General features: G+C 39.1%; 1 protein-coding gene across 1 annotated transcript in view; it reads left to right on the top strand.

Annotated features, from left to right (window-relative positions):
- Positions 1–12,458, top strand: part of ARHGAP18 (Rho GTPase activating protein 18) — a 136,298-nt gene that overhangs the window by 80,008 nt on the left and 43,832 nt on the right. The window contains exon 5 of the mRNA XM_005684734.3: positions 4,056–4,234. Within this exon, the coding sequence (XP_005684791.1) occupies positions 4,056–4,234 (179 nt within the window). The remainder of the gene's footprint in view (positions 1–4,055; positions 4,235–12,458) is intronic.

The following is a 12,458-nucleotide window of genomic DNA, read 5'->3' as shown; positions in this document are numbered from 1 at the left end:
ATTGGTAGATAGCATTCCAGAAAGGACATGCAGGGCATGAAAGAAATCTTATTCAGGAATCTGTTCCACTGTGAGGAAATTAAATGGTATATCATAGTTTTAAAAACCTTTGTTCAGTCATGTCCAACTCTGTGTGACCCTGTGGCCTCTACCCTGCCAGGCTCCTCTGTCCATGGGATTCTCCAGGCAAGAATACTAGAGTGGGTTGCCATCCCCTTCTACAGGGGATCTTCCCAACCTAGGACTTGAACTTGGGTCTCCTGCATTGCCAGGTGGATTCTTTAGCATCTGAGCCACCAGGGTTTTAAGAGAGTAAAACTAACCTCCTTCTCTTCTCATTTCTGAGTATAAAGTAAAACAATCATTAAGTGTACTGTGGCAGAGAGGTCTGACAGAATGTGGTCCACTGGAGAAGGGAATGGCAAACTACTTCAGTATTCTTGCCTTGAGAACCCCATGAACAGTATGAAAAGGCAAAATGATAGGATACTGAAAGAGGAACTCCCCAGGTCGGTAGGTGCCCGATATGCTACTGGAGATCGGTGGAGAAATAACTCCAGAAAGAATGAAGGGATGGAGCCAAAGCAAAAACAATACCCAGTTGTGGATGTGACTGGTGATAGAAGCAAGGTCCAATGCTGTAAAGAGCAATATTGCATAGAAACCTGGAATGTCAGGTCCATGAATCAAGGCAAATTGGAAGTGGTCAAACAGGAGATGGCAAGAGTGAACGTCGACATTCTAGGAATCAGTGAACTAAAATGGACTGGAATGGGTGAATTTAACTCAGATGACCATTGTATCTACTATTGGGGGCAGGAATCCCTTAGAAGAATGGAGTAGCCATCATGGTCAACAAGAGAGTCCGAAATGCAGTACTTGGATGCAATCTCAAAAATGACAGAATGATCTCTGTTCATTTCCAAGGCAAACCATTCAATATCAGTGATCCAAGTCTCTGCCCCAACCAGTAACACTGAAGAAGCTGAAGTTGAACGGTTCTCTGAAGACCTACAAGCTCTTTTAGAACTAACACCCAAAAAGGATGTCCTTTTCATTATAGGGGAAAGTGAAAAGTGAAAGTGAAGTCGCTTAGTCGTGTCTGACTCTCTGCGGCCCCATGGACTGTAGTCTACCAAGCTCCTCAGTCCATGGGATTTTCCAGGCAAGAATGCTGGAGTGGGTTGCCGTTTCCTTCTCCAGGGGATCTTTCTGACCCAGGGATCAAACCCAGGTCTCCTTCATTGTAGGCAGACGCTTTACCATCTGAGCTACCAGGAAAGCCCTTATAAGGGACTGGAATGCAAAAGTAGGAAGTCAAGAAACACCTGGAGTAACAGGCAAATTTGGCCTTGGAATATAGAATGAAGCAGGGCAAAGGCTAATAGAATTATGCTAAGAGAACACACTGGTCATAGCAAACACCCTCTTCCAACAACACAAGAGAAGACTGTACATGTGTACATCACCAGATGGTCAACACTGAAATCAGATTGATTATATTCTTTGCAGCCAAAGATGGAGAAGCTCTATACAGTCAGCAAAAAAAGACCAGGAGCTGACTGTGGCTCAGATCATGAACTCCTTATTGCCTAATTCAGACTGAAATTGAAGAAAGTAGGGAAATCCACTAGACCATTCAGGTATGACCTAAATCAAATCCCTTATGATTATACAGTGGAAGTGAGACATAGATTTAAGGGACTAAATCAATAGATAGAGCGCCTGATAAACTATGGACAGAGGTTCGTGACATTGTACAGGAGACAGGGATCAACACCATCCCCATGGAAAAGAAATGCAAAAAAGCAAAGTGGCTATCTGGGGAGGCCTTACAAATAGCTGTGAAAAGAAGAGAAGCGAAAAGCAAAGGAGAAAAGGAAAGATATAAGCATCTGAATGCAGAGTTCCAAAGAATAGCAAGAAGAGATAAGAAAGCCTTCCTCAGAGATCAGTGCAGAGAAATAGAGGAAAACAACAGAATGGGAAAGACTAGAGATCTCTTCAAGAAAATTAGAGCTACCAAGGGAACATTTCATGCAAAGATGGGCTCGATAAAGGACAGAAATGGTACGGACCTAACAGAAGCAGAAGATATTAAGAAGAGGTGGCAAGAATACACAGAAGAACTGTACAAAAAAGATCTTCATGACCCAGATAATCATGATGGTGTGATCACTCACCTAGAGCCAGACATCATGGAATGGGAAGTCAAGTGGGCCTTAGAAAGCATCACTATGAACAAAGCTAGTGGAGGTGATGGAATTCCAGTGGAGCTATTTCAAATCCTGAAAGATGATGCTGTGAAAGTGCTGCACTCAATATGCCAGCAAATTTGGAAAACTCAGCAGTGGCCACAGAACTGGAAAAGGTCAGTTTTCATTCCAATTCCAAAGAAAGGCAATGCCAAAGAATGCTCAAACTACTACACAATTGCACTCATCTCACACACTAGTAAAGTAATGCTCAAAATTCTTCAAGCCAGGCTTCAGCAATACATGAGCCGTGAACTTCCAGATGTTCAAGCTGGATTTAGAAAAGGCAGAGGAACCAGAGATCAAATTGCCAACATCCGCTGGATCATGGAAAAAGCAAGAGAGTTCCAGAAAAACATCTATTTCTGCTTTATTGACTATACCAAAGCCTTTGACTGTGTGGATCACAATAAACTGTGGAAAATTCTGAAAGAGATGGGAATGCCAGACCACCTGACCTGCCTCTTGAGAAATCCGTATGCAGGTCAGGAAGCAACAGTTAGAACTAGACGTGGAACAACAGACTGGTTCCAAATAGGAAAAGGAGTACGTCAAGGCTGTATACTGTCACCCTGCCTATTTAACTTCTATGCAGAGTACGTCATAAGAAACGCTGGGCTGGAAGAAGTACAAGCTGGAATCTAAGATTGCCGGGAGAAATATCAATAACCTCAGATATGCAGATGACACCACCCTTATGGCAGAAAGTGAAAGAGGAGAGTGAAAAAGTTGGCTTAAAGCTCAACATTCAGAAACCCAAGATCATGGCATCTGGTCCCATCACTTCATGGGAAATAGATGGGGAAACAGTGGAAACAGTGTCAGACTTTATTTTTGGGGGGCTCCAGAATCACTGCAGATGGTGACTGCAGCCATGAAATTAAGGGATGCTTGCTCCTTGGAAGGAAAGTTATGACCAACCTAGATAGCATATTCAAAAGCAGAGACATTACTTTGCCAACAAAGGTCCGTCTAGTCAAGGCTATGGTTTTTCCTGTGGTCATGTATGGATGTGCGAGTTGGACCATGAAGAAAGCTGAGTGCCGAAGAATTGATGCTTTTGAACTGTGGTGTTGGGGAAGACTCTTGAGAGTCCCTTGGACTGCAAGGAGATCCAACCAGTCCATTCTAAAGGAGATCAGTCCTGGGTGTTCATTGGAAGGAGTGATGCTAAAGCTGAAACTCCAGTACTTTGGCCACCTCATGCGAAAAGTTGACTCATTGGAAAAGACTCTGATGCTGGGAGGGATTGCGGCCAGGAGGAGAAGGGTATCGACAGAGGATGAGATGGCTGTATGGTATCACTGACTCAATGGAGGTGAGTTTCAGTGAACTTAGGGAGTTGGTGATGGACGGGGAGGTCTGGCGTGCTGCAATTCATGCGGTTGCAGAGAGTCCCACACAACTGAGCAGCACCTAAACCGAACTAAATTTTAATCCCCCAGTATAATATAAAACAACAATTAAGTTTAGTAAGTTGTGATAAGTTTTTCATTCAGAGCTTGAGATCATCCAGGAATGTTTTAGAATTGGATTCAATCTAAGAACTGTGACCTCAGAGAAAGATTCCACAGTGCAGCTCTGGCTTTCTGGTTACCACCTTGCCTCCTCTGTCTCCCTTGTGCCATTGTTATGATTCCTTGAGTATACATTTTACAATGAAAAGAAGGGTTAATTATTGCTTACAGTAAGTAGTACTTTTCCTAAAGGTTTATATAGTTGATGTATTAGAAGGATTTTTTTTTTTTTTTTAAAGAAGTAACTAAAGCATAGGAATTAAGTCTTCTATTTTGTTCTCAGACCAGGCATCTCACCTAGGTGTTGGTGGAAAGGAGCTGACCCCACTGGTGCCTGAGGAGGCACCTGCCTCTGAAACAGACATCAACCTGGAGGTATCATTTGCAGAGCAAGCTGTCAGTCAGAAAGAGAGCTCCAGAGAGAAGATCCAGAGGAGCAAAGGTGACGATGCTGCGTTACTGGTACGTAGTACGCTATTCAGATGTCACTGTCAGATTACATTTTTCGTCAGCTGTTTATTTTGAAAAATTTAAGTCCCTAGAAAAGTTAAATGAATAGTATAGAATGCATCCCTACAGCCTCCCTGTAGATCCCATTCACCAGTTGTTATAACATTGTATAATTTGTACTCTTTCTTGGGCTTCCTGGGTAGCTTAAACTGTAAAGAATCTGCCTGCAATGTGGGAGACCTGGGTTCGATCCCTGGGTCAGGAAGATCCCCTGGAGCAGGGGATGGCAACCCACTCCAGTATTCTTGCCTGGAGAATTCCATGGACAGAGGAGCCTGGCAGGCTACAGTCCATGGGATTGCAAAGAGTCACACGCAGCTGAGCAACTACCACTTTCACTTTTCACTACTCTCTTTCTGTATCTATCTGTGTATAGGTTGCACCATATACACTCACCTTTTTTTTTTAAGCCTAACTAGGCCATACTCAGAGAGGGCAATGGCACCCCACTCCAGTACTCTTGCCTGGAAAATACCATGGACGGAGGAGCCTGATAGGCTGCGGTCCATGAGGTCGCTAAGAGTCGGACATGACTGAGTGACTTTACTTTCACTTTTCACTTTCATGCATTGGAGAAGGAAATGGCAACCCACTCCAGTGTCCTTGCCTGGAGAATCCCAGGGACAGGGGAGCCTGGTGGGCTGCCTCCCCTGAGGTTGCACAGAGTCGGACACGACTGAAGCAACTTAGCAGCAGCAGCAGGCCATACTAAACAAAACAGTTGTAATGCTTAAGAACTTGAACGTTAAAACAATTATATTTTAATATATGACCATATTAGAAATTTCCCAGTTGTCACAATATTGTCCTAATGGCTTCTTCCTCGCTCTACCTGGGATTCAAACAAGGGTTATGCATTGCGTTTGATGTTATATCTTTTTGGTTTCTTAAATTTAGATTAGCTCCTCTGATTTTTTTGTGTATTTTAAAGAGTCCAAATCAAATTTCTGATTTTCTCTGTTTTTGATGACTTAATTCAAGTTGAACAGTTTTGGCAGACCTAGATGCCTAGGTTGTTTATTCCTTCCATCACATCATTAGAAGAGGTGTGTGATGTCAGATAGCCCTCCTCTTGGGAATGGGTGTATCACCTTCTATCCTCATTGTAAAAATACCTTTTCCTATTGGTAACTAATGCTAATTTGTGATCCTTGAAACCAAATGAATAGCCTATCTGCCAGTAATAACCTATCATCCCGTGGCTTTATCATGCATTTGTAATCCTTACCTGAAAAAATAGGCTAGTGTTAGAGAAATGGTGATTTTTCCCACTTTATTATTCCTTCTATATTGACTGGCTGGCAGTCTTCTGTGATAGTTGCTTTTCCTCCTTTTTCTCTTTTTATTTTTGAATGTCACTGTGCAGAAGCTTCCATTTTTCATTCAATGTTTTATAAATCGTTACTGTTTTTCTTTGACGTTTAAGTTTACCCAAGTTTGACAAAAGGCAGCCCTTCAAGCTGGCTCCTATGCGGTTTTAACATGTACTCCTTGTTTTACTCCTTTGCTTTCTGGTACAAGATCTTCTAGGCTCACCTTGTACTTTTCTCCCCTCAGATTAGGAAGAATCTGTTTCTTCAAGGAACCCTTGTGTTTTCAGAAGCATATTGTATTTAGAAACCAACCTCTGTGTACTGAGTGTTCTCATTGATACCAAATGTCTTATATTTTTTAAAAATACATTCACTTATTTTGTAAGATTTCACATACATAAAAGCTAATAGGCATAGTATAATGAACCCCCCACCAAGCCCCAACATTCACTAACCCATGACTAGTTCTGTCCTATGCACACCCCCAAGCAGTTCCCTACAAGATAAAAGGTTATTTTGAAATTCATATTGCTGTTATTGTACCTATTTAAAATGCTAACAATTCTTAATTTCAAATATCTAAATATTAAATTTCATATTGTATTGCAAATTTCATAACTTTTTTTTTTACAGTTTGTTTGAATCAGAATCCAAATAAGGTTCATGCATTGCAGTTGGTTGAGCTGGTTGAAAGTGCTTTTCAAGCAGCTTTTAATCCCCCCTTCCTTCCTCTTCCTATCAGTGTGTCTCTGTCTCTGCCTACCTCTTTCTCTTCATTAAGATCTTTTCCCCTATCCTTTTTTACTTCTTTCCCTCCGTTCTCCTTCTCTCAGAATTTGTTTGTTGAAGAAGCCTGCTTATTAAGTCTATAATTCTGTTCCCATGTCCTTCTCTTTTTTGTAGACTGCTTGACTCTAGATTTATCAGATTCATCCTTTTTTTTTTTTTGGTCAGGATTACTTCTTGTGATCATGTAACAAGAGATACAAAATATCTGCCTTTCTTGTTTGTGAAATTAGCAGCGGCTGCTGATCAGTACTTATATCCATTTATTAATGGTTATAAAATCATGTTCTAATAAATTCATTTATTTATTTGAATATCTCTCTTAAGAAAAACTTAACTTTCTCAAGGGTTACTTCTTACTTTCATTTACTCGTTTTCTTTTTTCTTCTTTTCTTAGATTCCCTAGTACTTTTCATTAATGACCAACTAGTGTTGTTTTAATTTTCTTGTAAAAATAGTATCTTAACTCATGTATGACATGACGCTAGAGATAATTTCTCATGTGTTTCGGTATATTTTTTGCTCCAGACATGTTGTTGTTCTTGTTGTTCAATCGAAAAATTGTGTCCAGCTCTTTGTGACCTCATGGACTGTAGCACACCAGGCTCCTCTGTCCTCCACGGTTAGCTCAAATTCATGCGCACTGAGTCAGTGATACCATCTAACCATCTCCTCCTCTGCTGCCCCTTCTTTCATCTTCAATCTTTACTGGCATGTCAGGGTCTTCAGTGAGTCAGCTCTTCACATCTGGTGATCAAAGTATTGAAGCTTCAGCATCAGTCCTTCCAATGAATATTCAGGGTTGATTTCTTTTAGGACTGACTGGTTTGAACTCCTTGCAGTCCAAGGGACTCAGGAATCTTCTCCAGCACCACAGTTTGAAAGCACCAACTCTTCAGTGCTCAGCCTTCTTTATAGTCCACCTCTCACATCCGTACATGACTACTGTAAAAACCATAGCTTTGACTATATGGATCTTTGTTGGCAAAGTGTAATCTCTGCTTTTTAATGTACTATGTAGGGCTTTTCCTAGCTTTCATTCTAAGGAGCAAGTGCCTTTTAATTTCATGGCTGCAGTCACTGTCCACAGTGATTTTGGAGCCAAGAAAAGAAAATCTGTTATTGCTCCCACTTTTCCCCTATCTATTTTGGCATGAAGTGGTGGGACTGGATGCCATGATCTTAGTTTTGTTTTGTTTTTAATGTGGTTGTTTGAGGAGGCTTAACAAATACCTGAGTAAAGAAAACAAGTGAAAGGCACAGGATAAAGGGAAAGATCTACCCAACTGAATGCAGAGTTCCAGAGAATAGCAAGGAGAAATAAGGCCTTCTTAAATGAAGAGTGCAAAGAATTAGAGGAAAACAGTAGAATGGACAAGACTAGAGATCTCTTCAACAAAATTGGAGATATAAAGGGAACATTTCATGCAAGGATGGGCATGATAAAGAACAGGAATGATAAGGACCTAGCAGAAGAGTACACAGAGGAACTATATAAGAAAGGTCTTAATGACCTAGATAACCATGATGATGCCATCACTTACCTAGAGCCAGACATCTAGAGTTGAAGTCAGGTGGGCCTTAGGAAGCATTATTATGGACAGAATTAGTGGAGGTGACAGAATTCCAGCTGAGCTATTTAAAATTTTAAAAGATGATGCTGTTAAAGTGCTGTACTCAATATGTTAACAAATGTGTCACAAGTGGACACAGTACTGGAAAAAGGCAGTTTTCATTCCAATCCCAAAGAAGGGCAGTGCCAAAGAATGTTCTAACTATCATACAATTGCACTCATTTCACATGCTAGCAAAGTAATGCTCAAATTCCTTCTAGCTTGGCTTTAGCAGCATGTGAACTGAGAACTCCCAGATATACAAGCTGGGTTTTGAACAGGCAGAGGAATCAGAGATCAAATTGCCAAATTGTTGGATCATAGAAAAAGCAAGAAAATTCTAGAAAAGCATTTACTTCTGTTTCATTGACTAAGAGATGGGAATACCAGAACACCTTACCTGTCTCCTGAAAAACCTGTATGCAGGTCAAGAGGCAACAATTAGAATTGAACAGGGAACAAATGACTGGTTCCCAATTGGGAAAAGAAGATGACAAGGCTGTATATTGTCATCCTGCTTGTTTAGCATCTATGCAGAGTTCAGCATGCGAAATGCCAGGCTGGATGAATCAAAAGGTAGCATCAAGATTGCTGGGAGGAAGATCAACAACCTCAGATATGCAGGTGATACCACTCTAATGGCAGAAAGTGAAGAGGAACTAATGAGCCTCTTGGTGGTGAAAAGAGAGAGAAAAAGCTTGCTTGAAACTCAGCATTCAAAAAACTAAGATCATGGCATCACTTCATAGATCCAGACCTAGAATTATCTATTTCCTCAAGAAACACTGATTCTACTTAGTAGAAATATACTTTTGTTACTGTGTTCAGGACACTAGGAACGTTCCCTTCTCTGAGTTGGTTATTGCTTAAAGCCTTTACAGAAGACAGAAGTACATCTGTATCTTCTTTCTTCCATGCTGAGAATAGTGATTCTGAGGATACAGCAGATAATATAATTAGCATATCACATAATTACTTGTGTGTTTTATCCTTTATTACTGCACAGCATTCTCAGAATAGAAATACTAACACTGCTATCAACAATATGATAACCAAAAAATAGTTTAAACTTGTTTTCTTTTCCTCAGTTGGTTGTATCCTTAGGGTTTTATCCCAGAAGGACTGTAATAATCAAATTAGTCTGCTTCAGGTTGTTTAGGATAGTTATTCTCCGTATGGTTATGCCACTCACTGCATACCTGGTTGGTTAATTTCATTTTATATTGAATGTTCAGGGATTGCTTTGTTGAAACTTAATTTTGTTTTATAAACATGTGAATTATCTAAGTGGTCCAAAGGTCATAATTAAAACCAAGGTGTATTAGAAGTCTTACTTCCATTCTTGAGCCATCACCCTCTTCTCTCCCTCCCCTTTACAGGTTAATTTACCTTACAGGTCAATTTCTTTTTATTTTAATTTTATGGTTTATCCTTCCATCCTTAGGTAGATACACTCTTGATTATTTACTTAGACTTGGCAGTACGTCCTAGAGATCACTCCATAGTAGGATAGAGAAATATCTTTCATTCTTTTTCATTTATATGTTGTGCCAGGTTATGAAGCTCTATCACAATTTACTCAACCAGTCATCTGACGATGGGCTTCTAGGTTGTTTCCAGGCTTTATCAAAAATGTTTAAGGATCTATTTTCATGCTTAGTGGGCAAAGTAAAGTATGCGTCATGTGGCCTAAAGAGATAAATCAGGCTCCCAGACCATCCTTAGCAAAAGTATCTTTTACGAGTAATAGTCTTCTCCATTGCAGGGGGCGTGGGATTGGTCACTGATCTGGGCACTAAGATCCCACATGCCACACTATGTGACAGGTAAGTAAATGACAGGGATGGTCTTCTATATGTCAACAGATGGAAGGCAGTTTAAGTGAAAGTAGTCTAATTAAACAAGGTGAAGACACTGTTGACTTTTATGTTGTTGATTCAAACAGTGGAATATAAAGGGAATTCATTTCTACTTCAGAAACTTAAAGACAAAACTTCCTCTCTCACTTTATTCTCTGCCTAACAAACTGATTTTTGCTCACCTACTTTCTAGATTTTATTCATGTGTTGCCTCAAGCTTAAAGTGACCTTCCCATTTCTACCCCTCTGTTGTTCTCTGTTTATCATCTTTAACCCATCCTTTGGGGTCTAGCTCAATATCTAGCTTTCCTGTTAGCACTTTCCCGTTTTCAAACTTACATTAATGTATAAAATCATTTTTTAAACTGTTAAGATGCCATGCTTTTGATAATTATTGTCAATGTATCCATGAATTTATTTATGTGTATATGCATCAGTTTATCTATACAACCATTTACTTATTTGTATATCTTCTGGAAAGCATGTGCATACTGAAAGCTTTCTACAAGTCATAAACATGGTTGGTGAGGTAAATACTTATATCCCTCACTCTGAGTTGAGAGTCTAAGCAGATAAAACCTTAATTTCCATTTCTACTCCATGGTCTTCTGCTTTCTGTGAATAAGCAATGGGTTTTATGTAATACATTGTTCTTTGTTGACCTCATTTTGTATTTACTTCTTTTTTTTTTTACAGCATTGAGCAGTCTTCGTTAATTCTTTATGATCTCTCAGCAGATTCAAATTTCTCCTCTTAAATTTGGAGATCAGGTTTTATAACTTTAATGTGTGTTAGGATGAAAATTTAGCTATTACCTATTGTGTTTCGTGTACCCGTAATATCTTAGAAAGTATGCTGTGTAATTACTTTGCTCATTTATCAAGTGATCTCTATGAGATAGATACTATGATTCTCCTTTCATAGTTAGAAAGATTAGGAGGTGCATGAGACATCTTGGCTTCACTGCCTAATCTTTTGAAGCTGGAATTTTTTCTGGAAGATCCTGATGACATGTGCCCTAAAGGTCCCTGTTCATTTAACTTAGACGTGTCCTTGTTTTGATGCATCTGACAACTTCAGGATAGCTTGGGAGGTTACATGAATAAGATTCTGGTATGTCGAGTCCATCTATAGAGTAGAAATAAGTAAAGGAGAAATAGCAGTCCTTTATCCTATCTTGGCAGACTAAAAACAATAAGAGTTTATTTAGGAATTTTTAAGATCATAGTATTGAAATGATAACTATGGTGAAGCCTGTATTAGTTCTTGTCTTTATTCAGTGTATTTTAGATTCTGACTGAATTATGTTTGATTCAAGTAAATTCATGTTTTATGGCAACTTTGCTTGTCTTGTAACAAAGCTTTATGCATACTGAAGGCCACAGTCTTGCGTGGAGGCCCAAGTTGGGAGTTTGCTAGAAAATGAAATGTCTCTGGAGGAAGCAGAAGGACAGTAAAAGAAATGTTAGTTTGGGATAGAGTAAGGAGAATGAGAACCTAAGACAGACACACATTTGTGTACAAATGTGTGAGATAGCTGTAGGATCATGATCCTGAATTGTCAAGAAAAGTTTAAATTATGATTATTCCTTGCTATTAAAAATTCTTTTTAAAAACTGTAAATTTGAAAGTTTCCTAAAATTTCATTTATCTAGAAAAGTTCTGGGTTCTCTAGGTTGACAGTGAGTGAAATACTTTAATAAAATCACATTTTACACATGAAAAAATCTTAGGTAAGAAATGAATTTCCTAGCAGTTGATAAGTCATCTGTGGAAATTGACCAAGTAAGAGTAGATTCTCTTGCTTTCCGAGTTGAGGCTAGAGTGACTTGATGAGTGAAAAAGTCAAGTATGTCATTACTGGTAAGGTTTCTAACGGGCCCCTCATATTTCAAAGCTTGCAGAAGAGGGATGCACCCAGGAAGAGCTGCCTGATTAATTTATGGTGACACATGGGAGCAAATGACCTTATATGTTTTGAAAAATTTTATTTCACTTCCCTTTTAAAAGCACATTTTTCAAAAGGTAAAGAGCTTTCCTTTTGCTGAAATTGCACTGCCTTCTCTTAGCCAACGAACTGAACCATCCAGTCTATTAACTAAACAAAAATGACATGAAACTTCATAAATATTTAAAACTCCTGCTATGAATTAAACATTGGGATAAAGAACTAACTCCTTTCATTAAGTACATTGTTAAATAAATAAATAAATAAAGCTCATGACATATTGCTTGGTAAATCAAATGTTTGAACGAATAATATTTCAGGTTTATTTAAACATTTACCTTGGGTAATGCTTTAAATAATTATATTACATGTATTTGGCTTATTAGACCAGATGCAACTGATTTTAATGAAGCATGTAGGACTTTTTTTTTTTTTCTTTTTTAAAATAAATGGTTGGTAAATAGAATTGGTTCAGTCCTTCAGAAAACAAAGCAATTAGCAGAACTCTGGACCAGGTGAGAAGAAAATGGGGAGAGTTTTGTGTGATTTGAAAATGAAGCTCAGTACAAATCACAGGAAATTGGGGGAGCATCAAGCCAGTGACCCCACCCCTCACTGAGCTTGATTCTGCACTTTTCTCCCTGTTGGGTGTGTGTC

This window comes from Capra hircus, chromosome 9, assembly GCF_001704415.2.
Source record: "Capra hircus breed San Clemente chromosome 9, ASM170441v1, whole genome shotgun sequence".
Classification (NCBI taxonomy): domain Eukaryota; kingdom Metazoa; phylum Chordata; class Mammalia; order Artiodactyla; family Bovidae; genus Capra; species Capra hircus.
Note: the sequence above shows the minus strand (reverse complement) of the source record. Positions and strands in the feature narration are given on the sequence as shown.